The 14,276-nt window shown below is 41.3% G+C and overlaps 1 protein-coding gene across 5 annotated transcripts in view; it reads right to left on the bottom strand.

The window, feature by feature from the left end:
- LOC113911597 (phosphodiesterase 4D interacting protein) overlaps positions 1-13,857 on the bottom strand; it is a 214,979-nt gene extending 201,122 nt beyond the window's left edge. For 4 of the 5 annotated variants that reach the window (XM_035727313.1, XM_027574414.2, XM_027574388.2 and 1 more), the window contains exon 1: positions 13,334-13,856. In XM_035727313.1, coding sequence (XP_035583206.1) covers positions 13,334-13,566 — 233 coding nt within the window. In that variant the 5' untranslated portion in view covers positions 13,567-13,856. Of the gene's footprint in view, positions 1-13,333 lie in introns of all 5 variants that reach the window. The other variant, XM_027574401.2, reaches the window with a different exon arrangement.
- Between the last annotated feature and the right edge of the window lie 419 nt (positions 13,858-14,276).

Below are 14,276 nucleotides of genomic sequence, written 5' to 3'. Positions count from 1 at the left end.
CGCCCCTGTTTTTTGTTTCTGTTTTTTTTTTTTTTTCCTTTATAAAGGATTACTGGAAGGGAAGACCCACAGAATCAAAGAAAGGGTTGAAGAATCAAAAGAAAAGGCTCAGAAAGGGCAGAAGAAACAATAAGGACCCAGGGAATACATGGTTCCAACCATTTTTCCACTTTTTTTTTTTTTTAAGATTTTACTTATTTATTTGCTAGAGAGAGAGAAAGAGCACAAGCAGGGGGAGCTGCAGGCAGAGGGAGAGGGACAAGCAAGCTTCCTGCCGAGCAAGGAGCCTGATGTGGGACTCAATCCCAGGACCCTGGGATCATGACCTGAACCGAAGGCAGAAGCTTAACCAACTGAGCCACCCAGGGGTCCCCCATTTTTCCACTTTATGTGGCTCCACTGAATACATGATTTTATGAAGAAAGTCAGATTGTCCTAGTGTGGGTCTCGTCAGCATCATATAGTTAGGAGACCTTAATTGACGTTCCCTTTAATAAACAATGGGAAAAAAGGTAATTCTTTTCTTTTAAGATTTTATTTATTTATTTGACACAGAGAGAGAGATAATGAGAGACAGGACACGCAGGGAGAGCGGCAGGCAGGCAGAGGGAGAGGGAGAAGTAGGCTCTCTGCTGGGCAAGGAGCCAGATGTGGGGCTCGATCCCAGTACCCTGGGATCATGACCTGAGCCGAAGGCAGCCGCTTAACTGACTGAGCCACCCAGGCGCCCAAAAAAGGTAATTCTTTAAAAGAAATGTAAGATGAACCATGAGAGACGATGGACTCTGAAAAACAAACTGAGGGTTCTAGAGGGGAGGAGGGTAGGGGGATGGGTTAGCCTGGTGATGGGTATTAAAGAGGGCACATTCTGCGTGGAGCACTGGGTGTAATACGCAAACAATGAATCATGGAACACTGCAACCCAAAAACTAATGATGTAACGTATGGTGATTAACATAACACAATAATAGTAATAAAAAAAATAAAATAAAATAAAAAAATAAAGTGCCATGCAAAAAAAAAGAAAAAGAAAGAAAAGAAATGCAGGGTTATTGTCCAAAAAGGGGAGAAATGAATGCTCCCACAGCCAAAAAAAAGGCATTAACAAATCTCTGCAAAAATCCCTGACCTTGTCATCTACAAGACATCTACTTTATTCTAATATTAACTGATGCATACACAAGAAATGTATATAGATTTTAATATTACCCTACATCAAATAAAAGAGTAAGATACATCTATCAAAAATCATACAGCACATTCAGAAGATTTGCTCCTAAATGTTTTCTCTCTCCTATGACTCAGAAAAATTTAAAGGTCAGAGATGGTTCTACAAGATACCTCCTTTTGGATGTCCCAAACTGGAGTAATTCATTTCCCTGATCCCTGCTTCTCCTACCATATTATCTACCTCAGTTAATGATATTCTTCCTCCCTCCATGACTGATTTAGAAATTTAAGAGTACTCTTGTTTCCTCCCTCTTGTTCAGCAAGTCCTATCAATTCTACTTTAGAAATTCTCAAAAGTATCCCTTCTTTCCCTTCTCCGCTACCACTGCCTATGTTGAAGCCCTCATTGCTTCTGACCCTGAGTAGCTTCTCAGTGATCCCCTGCCTCTTCACTCAGCCCACCTAACCCCATCTCCCATACAGTTGTCACACTTACGGTTCTAAAGCGAAGATCTAAATATGACAGTTCTCTGCTTTAAAAGTTTCTATAGCACCACACTGCCACCACCCCCCTCCCACCACCGCACATCTTGGTGTGACAGAACACAAAAGTCTCTCAGAATTGTTCATAAATGCAGTAGTTCTTTTTTTTTTCTAGAGAGAGAGAGAGAGAGAGAGAGAGAGTGTGTGCATGCGCATGCTAGCTGGGGGGAGGGGCAGAGGGAGAGGAAGAGAGAATCTTAAGCAGGCTTCAAGCCCAGTGTGGAGCCCAATGTGGGGCTCCATCTCACAACCCTGAGATCCTGACCTTAGCTGAAATCAGGAGTCGGATGCTTAACCATCTGAGCCACCCAGGTGCCTCTAAATGCAATGGTTTTTTGAATCCAGGGTTCTTTAACCCTGCTGTACATAGGAAAAATCAGTGTTTTTAAGGAATACTGATACTAGGGTCTCAATCTAAAAGAATCTTATTTAACTGGTCTGGAGTAGAGCTTGTACATCCATTTTTATTTTTGTTATTTTTTAAGTTTTATTTATTTATTTGACAGAGAGAGACACAACGAAAGAGGGAACACAAGCAGAGGGAGTGGGAGAGGGAGAAGCAGGCTTCCCGCGGAGCAGGGAGCCCGATGCGGGGCTCGATCCCAGAACCCTGGGATCAGGACCTGAGCCGAAGGCAGACGCTTAACGACTGAGCCACTCAGGCGCCCCATTTTTAAAACTTCCTCCCCAACCGCAGGTAATTCTAATGTGTAGTTAGGGTTGAAAACTACTAATTTGAAAGATGACTAGAGAGATACTTCTACTTCCAGACAGGATGAAGTGACAGGGTCTGTATTTATTTCCCCTCACTCTTGACAGAAATAACTAAAAAATCAGACAAAATATATTAAACAATGATTTTCAGGCACTGGCTATCCGGCAACATAGACAGTGATCCCAGAGACAAGAGAAACAAAATGAGCCCTTGCTTATTGCCCGAAGAGAGTTTACAGGTAGCAGTGGTAATCATTTACACAAAAACAGTAACAGTAATAGGGGATAGGAACATAATTATATACTTAAAATTAATTTTCCATTTTGGAAAGGTTTAGGGCTTCTTCTTTACGTTCTATCTTTCTTCACGCCAACAAATAGGCAAATAAAAAGTTTATATCTTCACTTTTCCTTAAGGTCATATTGGTATAACTAGAATTGGTTCTTTAAAATTTAGGTATCATTTCTATTAAGCTGGAGATTTAATATTTAATCACAGAATAACACCTGTAAGAATCTTATAGCACAAAAAAAAGTACAGAGAATTTTTTTAAAGGACAAATTTCAGGGCACTTTCAAATTCTAAAGTGTAATAAAGCTCTCTTGAGTATCCTTCAAAGTTAAAAGACTCTCCTTTCAGATTAATGAAAACATTAGGATTTGTAAAGCACAATGGGCACTGGAGATACAACCCGTGGTAGCTGCATTTGGTAAGGGATAAATGGAGTCTCCACACTCTAGGGAAGGGGGCCACATTGTAGGGAAGGGGGTCAAAAAGACACTTTAAACTCATGTCCATTTGACCACTCAGGTCAAATGATGCTGATCCAATTTAGAAAAGTATTATTATCTCATTGCTAATCTTCCCAAGGCTTAGTCCTCCAATTGTTCATGCCGCTACTTCTTTTCTTACCATCACCAGTTCTAGGAGCCAACCTTCTGGAAGAATGTGGTACTACAGACTGAAATCCAGAACAGTGGGTGGTGCTGTAGTTGTTTGCCACAATGTATAACAAGGAAACCAACTAATCTAGAAATGGATTAACTCTGCCTTTAGCACAGTATCGGGATGTGTTTATTAAAAAACTTTTTGTGCGGGCACCTGGGTGGCTCAGTCGTTAAGCATCTGCCTTCGACTCAGGTCATGATCCCAGGGTCCTGGGATGGAGCCCCACATCGGGCTCCCTGCTCAGCGGGAAGCCCGCTTCTCCCTCTCCCACTCCCCCTGCTTGTGTTCCCTCTCTTGCTGTGTCTCTGTCAAATAAATAAATAAAATATTTTTTAAAATAAATTAATAAAATAAAAAATCTTTTTTGCTTTAGAAATGCCAAAACCACCTACTTTGACTCTTGTGGATGTATTTTAATTTCAAAATGGAAATATAATAAGCTAACAAACAAAAATCTATTTGCTCTATAACAATTAATATGTTAATGTTTTTATAAGAGTAATTCCTTTCAGATGTTTCGATTAACATTTGAGTGACATAAAAAACGCTTCAGCATTTGTGTGTGTGAGTAAAGTGATAGAAGCTTATTAAATGACGATACAGAAAAAGCTCTCGCGTGAAAGGGGTCCCTACAGGGTGGCCTGTAGGCAACAAGTTTCAGCATTCTTGAATACTAATATTTCATACAACTTAAGATAAAGCCATTGAGTTTAGCATTTTAAAGAAAAAAATTAAAATAAAAAAGGAGAATGGTAACTCACTGAGAAGCTATGTACCTAGTAACACTCATTATACAAGAAGCAAAAGACATGAATCAAAGAGAAATAAATTCAAAATTTATATTAATGAATTTCAATATACCTGTCTCAGTAATTGATTAAAAAAGTAGACACATGATATAGAAAACTTGAACAACATAATGAATCAACTCGATCTAACTGATCTTTATAAAACACACCCCTCAGCAACAGCAGGATACATATTCTTTTCCAGTGCACAAGGAACACTGACCAAGCCAAATCATAATCCGGGCCATAAAACAATTCTCAACAAATTTAAAAGAATTCAAATCATCAAGACCACAATAGAATTAAATTAGAAATCAACAGCAGAAAGAAGTCTGAAAAATCCTCAAATGTCTTAAAACTAAATACACTCTTCTATATTACCCACAGAGCAAAGAAGAAACTAAAAGTGAAATGAGAAAATATTTTAAACTGAATGAAGATAAATTCATGAGATATCAAAATTTGTGGGATAGAGTTAATGCTGTACTTGGAATGAAATTTTTGGCACTAAAACACTTGTATTAGAAAAGAAAGTTCTTGGGATGCCTGGGTGGCTCAGTTGGTTAAGCAACTGCCTTCGGCTCAGGTCATGGTCCTGGAGTCCCAGGATCGAGTCCCGCATCAGGGTCCTTGCTGAGCAGGGAGTCTGCCTCTCCCTCTGACCCTCCCCCTCTCATGCTCTCTCTCTCTCTGATTCTCTCTCTCAAATAAATAAAATCTTAAAAAAAAATAAATTCAAAATCATTAAAAAAAAAAGAAAAGAAAGTTCTTAAATCAATGATCTAAGCATCCACTTTAAGAAACTGGAAAAGGAGGAGCAAATGAAATTCAAGGTAAGCACGAGAAAGGAAACAATAAGGATCAAGGGTAAAGCAAATAAATTGAAAAGAGAAAAACAAGAGAGAAAATTAATAAAGCCAAAGCTGGTTTTCTGAAAAGGTAAATAAAACTGATAAAATTCTAGTCAAGTTTATCAAAACAAAAAGGGAAGAGACAAACACAATAATACACAAATAAACACAAATAAACATGAGAAAGATGATATCACTACAGACTCTATAAGTATCAAAGGACCAATAAGAAAATTGTATTTCTGGGTGGCTGGGTGGCTCAGTCGGTTAAGTGTCTGCCTTCTGCTCAGGTCATGATCCCAAGGTCCTGGGAACAAGACCCCTTGACGTCGGGGTCCCTGTTCAGCAGGGAGTCCGCTTCTCCCTCTTCCTCTGCCCCTCCCCCTCCACTTATGCTCTGTCTTTTGATTTCTCTCTCAAATAAATAAATAAGATCTTAAAAAAAACACATAAAATCATATTTCAATTTTCAAAACTGAAAAGTTTATGGCAATAAAGTTGACAACTTAGATAAAATGAACAAATTTCAGGGTACCTTGGTGGCTCAGATGGTTAAGCATCCAACTCTTGGTTTCAGCTCACGTCATGCTCTCAGGGTCCTGGGACTGAGCCCCTACTTGGGCTCCATGCTCAGCAGGGAGTCTGCTTCCTCCCTCTCTCTCCCTTTGCCCCTCACCTCACTCATACTCTCTCTCTCTAAAACAAATAAATAAAAAAAAATCTTTTTTTAAAAAATGAACAAATTTCTTGGACTACATGAATTAACAAAACTTTCCCCAGAAAAAACAGATAAACCAAATAGTCCTGTATTTATTAAGGAAATTGAATTTGGGGATGCCTGGGTGGCTCAGTTGGTTAAGCATCTACCTTCAGCTCAGGTCATGATCCCACGGTCCTGGGATCAAGCCCCACATTGGTCTCCTTGCTCAGCAGGAAGCCTGCTTCTCCCTCCGCCTGCCACTCCCCCTGCTTGTGCTCTCTCTCTCTGACAAATAAATAAAAAGGAAATTGAATTTGTAGTTAAAAACTTTCGCACACAGAAAAACTAGGCTTAAAATTCTTTACTAGTGAATATAATCAAACATTTAAGGAAGAAATAATGAAATTTCCACTCAAACTCTCTCCCAATATCGAAGGGATGGGAATACTTCCCAACTCATTTTTGGATGCCAACACTATCCTTATACAAAATTCAGACAAAGGTATTATAAATGAAGAATACAAACCAATACCCCTCATGAACACAGATGCAAAAATTCTTAACAAAATTGTGGCAGATCTAATCCAACAATATATAGAAAGTATAACATATCATTACTAAGTGAGATTGATCCCAGGCACCCAATGTTGATTTTAACATTCTTAAATCAATCAATGTAATTCACCAAATTAACAATATAAAAAAAGAAAAATGATACAGTAATCTCAATAGATGTATAATTAGACATCCATTCCTAATGAAAACTCTCAGAAAACTAAGAATAGAAGGGAACTTCCTCAGCCTGATAAAAGGTACCTATGAAAAACCTGCAGGTAACATCACACATAATGATAAAAGACTGAATGCCTTCCTCCTAAGATCAGGAACAAGGCAAAGATGTTTGCTCTCACTATTTCAATTTAACTTTGTACTGGAGGCTCTAGCTAGTGTGATAAAGCAAAAACAAACAAACAAACACAAATAAATGACAGACAGACATTGAGATTGGAAAGAGGAGTAAGATTTCATCTCTCTTTTTGGGGGGATGACGTCATCATGTAGAAAATTCTATGGAATCTATAAAAAAATCTATTAGAACTAGACAGTGAATTTAGCAAAGCTGAAGGATACAAAATCAATATACAAAGATCAATATAAAGTAGCAATGAACAATCAGAAATGGAAATTTTTAAGATGTTATCATTTATAATAGAATTAAAGATATGAAGAATTTAGGCATAAGTGTCTCTAAGATACATAAATAGTGTACACTAAAAACATGAAACACTGGTGAGAGAAATTAAAGACATTATTGTTCTTATTATTTTGGATTGGATAATTCTTCATTGCAGGAACTGTTCTGTGCATTGTAGAATGTTTACCAGCATTCCTTACCTCCATCTGCTAGATGCCCATATCACCCCTGCTCTGAGTTATGATAAACAAAAATGTGTCCAGATACTGTGAGACACAGTTGAGAACCACTAACCTAATAAATGGAGATATGCACTATGTTTATGGATCAGGAGACTCAAATTGTTAAAATATCAATTCTCTTCAAATTAATCTATAGGCTCAATGTGATCCCACTCAAACCAGCAGCAGGATTTTTGTCTATATTGACGAGTGGATTCTAAAATGTACATGAGAATACGAAGGACCTAGAATAGCCAAAAATGATTTTAAATAAGAAGAACAAAATTGGAGGACTTACATGATCTTAAAACTTAAAAAGAACTGCGGTGATCAAGACAGTGTGGAGTGGGATGCGCCTCAGTGGGAGTGGTCGGGTGGCAGGAGGAGCTATACAGGATGGGGAGCTGCCAATTAAGCTGATCAAGGTAACAACCTCCCGGAAGCACTGAGACTTGGTGGGAGAGCCCATGGGGGAAAAGCCAGTGGGGAGCCTGGCCGGGATTGGTGAAGTTCTGGGCAAGAAGCTGGAGGAAAGGGGCTTTGACAAGGACTATGTGGTCCTTGGTCAGTTTCTGATGCTAAAGAAAGATGAAGATCTCTTCTGGGAATGGCTGAAGGACACATGTGGTGCCAACGCCAAGCAATCCCGGGACTGCTTCGGGGGCCTTTGAGAGTGCTGCAAGGCCTTCTTGTGAGGCTCTCTGGATGGGCCCCCAAACCCAGCCCCAGCACTGAGTCTCCAGAGTTTGCAGCGCATGGGGACTCCTCCCCTGTCCTCTACAAAGGAAGAGATTGCCGTTGTCATATTCACCTATGATGTACTCCAAGGTTGTTGGGAGTTCTCTCCCCTCACCATTTCAATTTTGTTTTGCTCTTTTTTTTTTTTTTGAATTCTCACTCTTGCATGCATCTCCCTTCTCCTACTCCTGCCAGTTTCAAGTCCACAATTGTCAGCTTTTCCAGGTGGATTCCTGGCCCTTTCCTCACTCCCACTTCCATCTCTGGTCTGTCTTACGCTATTTGGCTCCTTTTTTGGCAGAACAGGCAGTATCCTTGTAAAGTGTTTTTAAATCAATAAAGTCAGTGGCTTTCAAAAAAAAAAAGACAGTATGGTATTGGTCTTAAAAAAGACAAATAGATCAATGGAACAGAATAGAAAATTCTGACATAGACCCACATATATTTGATCAGTAGATTTCAATGAAAGTGCCAAGGCAATTAAATGGAGAAAGAACAGAATTCTCAACAAATAGTGCTTGAACAAGTGGATAACCATATGCATAAAATGAACCTTGATCAATACCTTGTACCACATACAAAAGTTAACTCAAAATGAATCACAGACCAAACATAAAATGTAAAACTATAACATTTCAAGAAGAACACATAGGAGAATATTTTTGTGACCTTGGGTTAAAAGCAAAATCCATAAAAGAAAAATTTGGTAGTCTGTACTTACTTTGGCAAAATTTAAATTTTTCTGGTCTTCAAAAGACACTTATTAAAATGGAAAGACAAGATATAGATTGAGAGAACATGTTTGCAAAGTACCACTATAATAAAGACTTATATTTCAAATACATAAGGAACTCCCAAATTTAACCATAAAAAAGCAAATAACTCAATAAAAAATGGGCAAAAGATTTCAACAGACACTTCACCAAAAATATACAGCTGGTAATTAAGCACATAAAAAGATATTCAACATCAGTATTCATGAGGGCAACACAAATCAAAATCATAAGATACCATTTTGCACACACTAGAATGGCTCTAATAAAAAAGACAATAGTAAGTGCTGACAAGAATGGGGAGAAACGGGGGCGCCTGGGTGCCTCAGTCAGTTAAGCGTCTGCCTTCAGCTCAGGTCATGATCCCAGGGTCCTGGGATCGAGCCTCATGTCAGGCTCCCTGCTCAGCGGGGAGTCTGTTTCTCCCTCTCCCTCTGCCTCAGCCCCCTGCTTGTGCTCTCTCTCTCTCTCTCAAATAAATAAATAAATAATCTTTAAAAAAAAAAAAAAAGAAGAAAAGAAATTTACCTAAGAGAAATGAAGGCCTATGTCCACACGAAGACTTGTACATGAATGTTCATAGCAGTGTTATTTGTCATTGCCCAAAACTGAAACAAGGTAGCTGGTGAATTAATAAACAAACTGTGGCATATCCATACAAGGGAATACTACTCAGCAACAAAAGAAAATGAACTATTGATACGACATCATGGACAAATCTCAGAATAATTATACTGAGGGCGCCTGGGTGGCTCAGTCGGTTAAGCGACTGCCTTCGGCTCAGGTCATGATCCTGGAGTCCCGGGATCGAGTCCCGCAGCGGGCTCCCTGCTCAGCAAGGAGCCTGCTTCTCCCTCTAACCCTCCCCCCTCTCATGTACTCGCTCTCTCTCTCTCAGTCTCACTCTCTCAAAATAAATAAATAAATCTTTTAAAAAAAAGAAAATTAAAAAAAAAAGAATAATTATACTGAGTGAAAGAAGCCAGACAAAAACAAAGAGTACCTACCATATCATTCCATTTATATAAATTTCTAGAAAATGCAAACTAACATATAGTGACAGAAAGCAGATCGGTGGTTGATTGCCTGTGTGTTAGTGGGGGCAAGAAGAGCCAGGAGGGAGGATTATAAAAGGGAAGAAGGAAACTTTTTGGGATGATGAGCATGTGATAATTTCACAGATACAGACATATGTCAAAACTTTTCAAATGTACACTATAAATTTGCCCAGTTTGTTTTATGTCAACTATATCTCAATAAAGCAGTAACAAAATAATACTTACAAAAAGAGATGGCTAAAGAGACATACGGGTTGACGTCTGATGTTAGAAATGTAACCTTCTCTGACATCACTCCCCCCCAGTTTTCTGCTGGCTCCAGACTATCCAACTAGAACATGCAGTCAGCTAGGGTTCAAAAATGCACCCTGAGGCAGATTGCCATCAGCTGGCAACTCACTTAATTCCTCCTTTTAAACAATTGCATACTTGAAAGAGGCTCACTTTTGAATTAAATCCTCATTGAAAAGTTCTATCACAGCATGGGTCTCATTTCAAGAAAGCATTTTCCCAGGGCCATACATTTGTTTTATTTCTCTGCTAAAATTTGCCTCCCTTCCAACCCTGGCTTCATTATTTTGTTAGGCCAGACAGAATTCACCTCTTATGTATGTGTGAAGCCCTCTCTGGTCCTCTGCTTCTTAGCATCACATTCAGTAGCCATTAATCACCTGGCTCATATTGCCAGCATGTAGGGGCTATAACAAGCCCCACCCCACTTCCCTGCCCTATCATGAATTTTACCTAAAGGAAAGTGAGCTTTGATGTCTGAAATGTAAACTTTACAGTGAAGACAAACTGGTTCAGAGAAAAGATGTGCCAACACTTGAAATGGACACAAGGATTCCCAGGCCAAACAGATTATTACCTAATTGAAAATAATAGCATGTCAGAAATAGAAAAAAAGAAGTACATAGGAAGAGAGGCTGATCATTAATGACACTCACCCTCCAGGAAAAAAGAACCCACTTGTATCCCCTGTTGACTCTCTTTATTTTTTTTTTAAGATTTTTTTTTTTTTTAATTTACTCATTTGACACAGATACAGAGAGAAAGCATGAGCTGGGGAGAGGGGTAGAGGGAGAGGGAGTAGCAGGCTCCCCGCCGAGCCAGGAGCCCAATGTGGGGCTCGATCCCAGGACCCCAGGATCACGACCTGAGCCGAAGGCAGATGCTCAACCATCTGAGCCACCCAGGCGCCTCTGTTAACTCTGTTTAAAGCTTTAAATTTTTTAAAAATCTGGAATGCACTGATTATTTTCCCTTGCTCCAAATTCATTTTACAAAAAACCTTTTGCTTATAATTTGTTTTTGTATGCCGAGAGACCTAAGCAACAGAAGAGGGTCTAGTTCCCTGAGATGTGAGAATCTTCATTTTAATTTTTGATAATAAATCCTCATTATAATAATTTGCCTTTCTGGGTTTATACAGTAGTCTTGTGGATTTAATACCAGCCTGAGAAACAGACCCGACAAGGTAAAGACCAGATTCTAACATATTTTCCAAGATAAGATATTTTCCAAGATAACTTTGTATGACCTCTTGGGACACAGTCTGCTTTCCCTGAAGTCTGCTTTCCTTTCATTTATTTGTTTGTTTATTTATCCTTTCCACAGTTCATCTTTCTGCTACAGCACTTCATACTATAGTTAGATGCGCATAGTTTACAAACCATAGATTCTGACCTACTTGAGGGTAGTTAAGTACTGGACTCCACCACTGTTGCTCAATAAATAACAGAATTAAATTGAATCCCGATCATGTGCAAAGGTGTTTTCTTCCATTTTTTAGTTGATTTGATAGTTGGAAAATTGGACACCAAAAACACCCCTACCGAAGTATAAGCCTCTAATACTCATAAACCTCTAATACTATAGATAAGACAGGTATGGTTTTGGAAAGTAAAGTAGCGCCCTGCTAGATCAGTTGGTAGAGCATGCACTCTTGATCTAAAGCACCACTTTAAGCGGTCATGGAGCCTACTTAAAAACAAACAAATGGATGCAGGGTGGAGTCGACTCAGGGCTCAATCTCAGGACCCTGAGATCTTGACCTGAGCCAAAATCTTGAGTCCAATGCTTAAACCAACTGAGCCACCCAGGTGCCCCAGTTTTTTTTTTTTTTAAGATTTTATTTATTTATTTGAGAGAGAGAGAGCTTGAGCATGAGCATGGGGGAGGGGAAGAGGGAGAGAGACAAGCAGACTTCCCGCTGAGCAGGGAGCCTAACATGGGCCTCCAACCCAGGACCCTGGGATCAGGACCTGAGCAGAAGGCAGACACTTAACCAACTGAGCCACCCAGGCACCCCCCTTTTTTTAAAGTTTTTATTTTAATTCTGGTTAGTTAACAGACAATGTTATATTAGTTTTACGTGTTGCCTCAACTCCTTAAAAGCAATAATTTTGTTATGGGTTTCTTAATAGAAATGTGATTCCTTTAAGCACTGTTAACTGAATGTCTTTGACTCCGTTTTCTCACAGTGGACAGTGTGATGAATAAATACAATTAAGTGTGAATAAACTAGTTTCCTAGTTTACAAATAAAGCACAGTCTTAAACACAGAGAACAGTTTTCATTAATATTTAGTTCTGTAATTAATCCTCAAAAGATTGTGATTTTATACATAGGAAACTGAGGCCTAGAGAAATGAAGTTACTTTTTTCATATCCCAGTTAGTTAATGGCAGCTTAGAGATTGAAGACACTATTGCCTTGTAGTATGAGTTATGAGTAGTGGGTTCTCATAAAAGAGTAAGCTAAAAATGCTAAGCCAAGAAATGCTTATTTCAAAAAAGGCAGTAGCACAATCTGTCTCTTCTCCGAAAAATCATATGCATGGCAGATTTTTGTCCTACTGATGCTACATGAAGAAAATGTAGGCCTAATCTGTCCAGTCTTCCATCTCAACGCAAAGGAAGGGGCTGAGTTTAAATAGAGCTTGTCCTGCACGGCCTCATCCGGCCAACAGGCATGGCTCCAGCTCTGCAGGGGAAGAGACCTAGCCTAGAAAGAAAGAACCATCACCAACCCCCACCCTGCTGTCTTTATCTTAGATAAATAAAAACTATATTATAAAAAAAGGGGGGTGTTAGAGAAAGCAGCGGGTACTCCTTCAATTGAACACCCGCGCGCATTTCCTGATCCTCTCTCTTCTTTTGCTATCCCTAATGCTTCCACCCAGGCATGGCCTTCTGCATCATGTGTTCATCTCTCCTTTGACTCGACCCAACAGGCATGGCCTCAGCCTCCTCTGCACCAACAAAGCGGGTGTCTACACACATCAAGCAAAGACCTCGGAAGCGAGACGCGTTTCCCAAGCCTTAGTCCGGTACGATCCAGAGCCACACCTTTATTTCTAGGCAACTCCCCCACTGGCTCTTCCCCTCTCTCCCCGGCCACCAGCCGCTTCAGCCCCCGCAAACCCTCTCCCCGGGGCCCTCCAACCCTCTCCAAGCTGAGGTCCCTCGTCGCCAAACCCTCCCAGGCGCCGGGATCTCCAGCCGCCCTAGGTCCCAGCCCCGGGCGCCGTGCTCCTGGCCAGCGCCCCGCGCGCCGCCAATCCCGGCGCAGACCGCGGGCTCCTGGGCTCCCGGGCTCCCGGGCTCCCGCAGGGCTCCTGCGGTGCTCTTACCTCATCCAGGGTGCGGCCGCCGCCGCTGCCTCTTCCTCCTCGGCCGCCGCTGCCCAGCTCCCGGCCGGCTCGGGCTGCCGTCGCTCCCGGCCGGGAGACTGCGGCGAGGGCTGTGGGGCTCGCGGCGCGTCCCCGGAGCAGTAAGGCGCGTGGTGCGCCCGGCGGGACGCGCGGCAGCAGCAGCTGCAGTCGCCGCGGCGGTGGCAGCAGGACGCGCTGTCGGTTCTCTTCATGGGTTTCCTGGGCCCGGCCGCGCCAGTCCCGGTTACCGTCCCTGCTTGGGTTTCCTACGGTCTTCCTGCACGGCCAGGGAGCATCCTCCGGGCATGGATGGTGGCGGAAACCTGGAAGGACCAGGCCTCCTCCGCGGCTGCCTCTGTCACCTGCTCCGCCCAGATTGCTTCTGTCCCTGGCGCACAAACACCCGCCGCTGCCTCTTCACCCTCTCATCAGCCCATTCTCTCTCCACCCGCTACCTCAACCTGGAAACCTTTTCATTCCCGGAGGGCACTCTTTTTTGTCTTCCTATCCGCTCCATTGTCACCGTCCTCAATTTCCAACCTTAAAAGTTTCTCCTTTTCTCACTCCTTCTCCCCATATTTTCCTGGGTTGTGTCTTCCTCCTCCCTCCAACTCAGCCAGCCTCTTCTATTTTACATTATTCTTTGCTCAGAATCACTACTTCTCCGGGCCGTTGGCTAACCCCGTTTCTCCCTCTTTCTCTCTTAAAATCTTCCCCTCCCTCTCAATTTTCCCTTTACTTGTTAAACAACAAAAGAAAACAAAACAAAAACCTTTCTCCTAAATAACCTCAGTTTTCCTTTCCGTTGAGACTTTCTGATTTCCATTTTTCATGAAAAACTCATAGTAGGGCGCCTGGGTGGCTCAGTTGGTTAAGCGACTGCCTTCGGCTCAGGCCATGATCCTGGAGTCCCGGGATCGAG

Source organism: Zalophus californianus, chromosome 4 (assembly GCF_009762305.2).
Source record: "Zalophus californianus isolate mZalCal1 chromosome 4, mZalCal1.pri.v2, whole genome shotgun sequence".
Taxonomy (NCBI): Eukaryota; Metazoa; Chordata; class Mammalia; order Carnivora; family Otariidae; genus Zalophus; species Zalophus californianus.
Note: the sequence above shows the minus strand (reverse complement) of the source record. Positions and strands in the feature narration are given on the sequence as shown.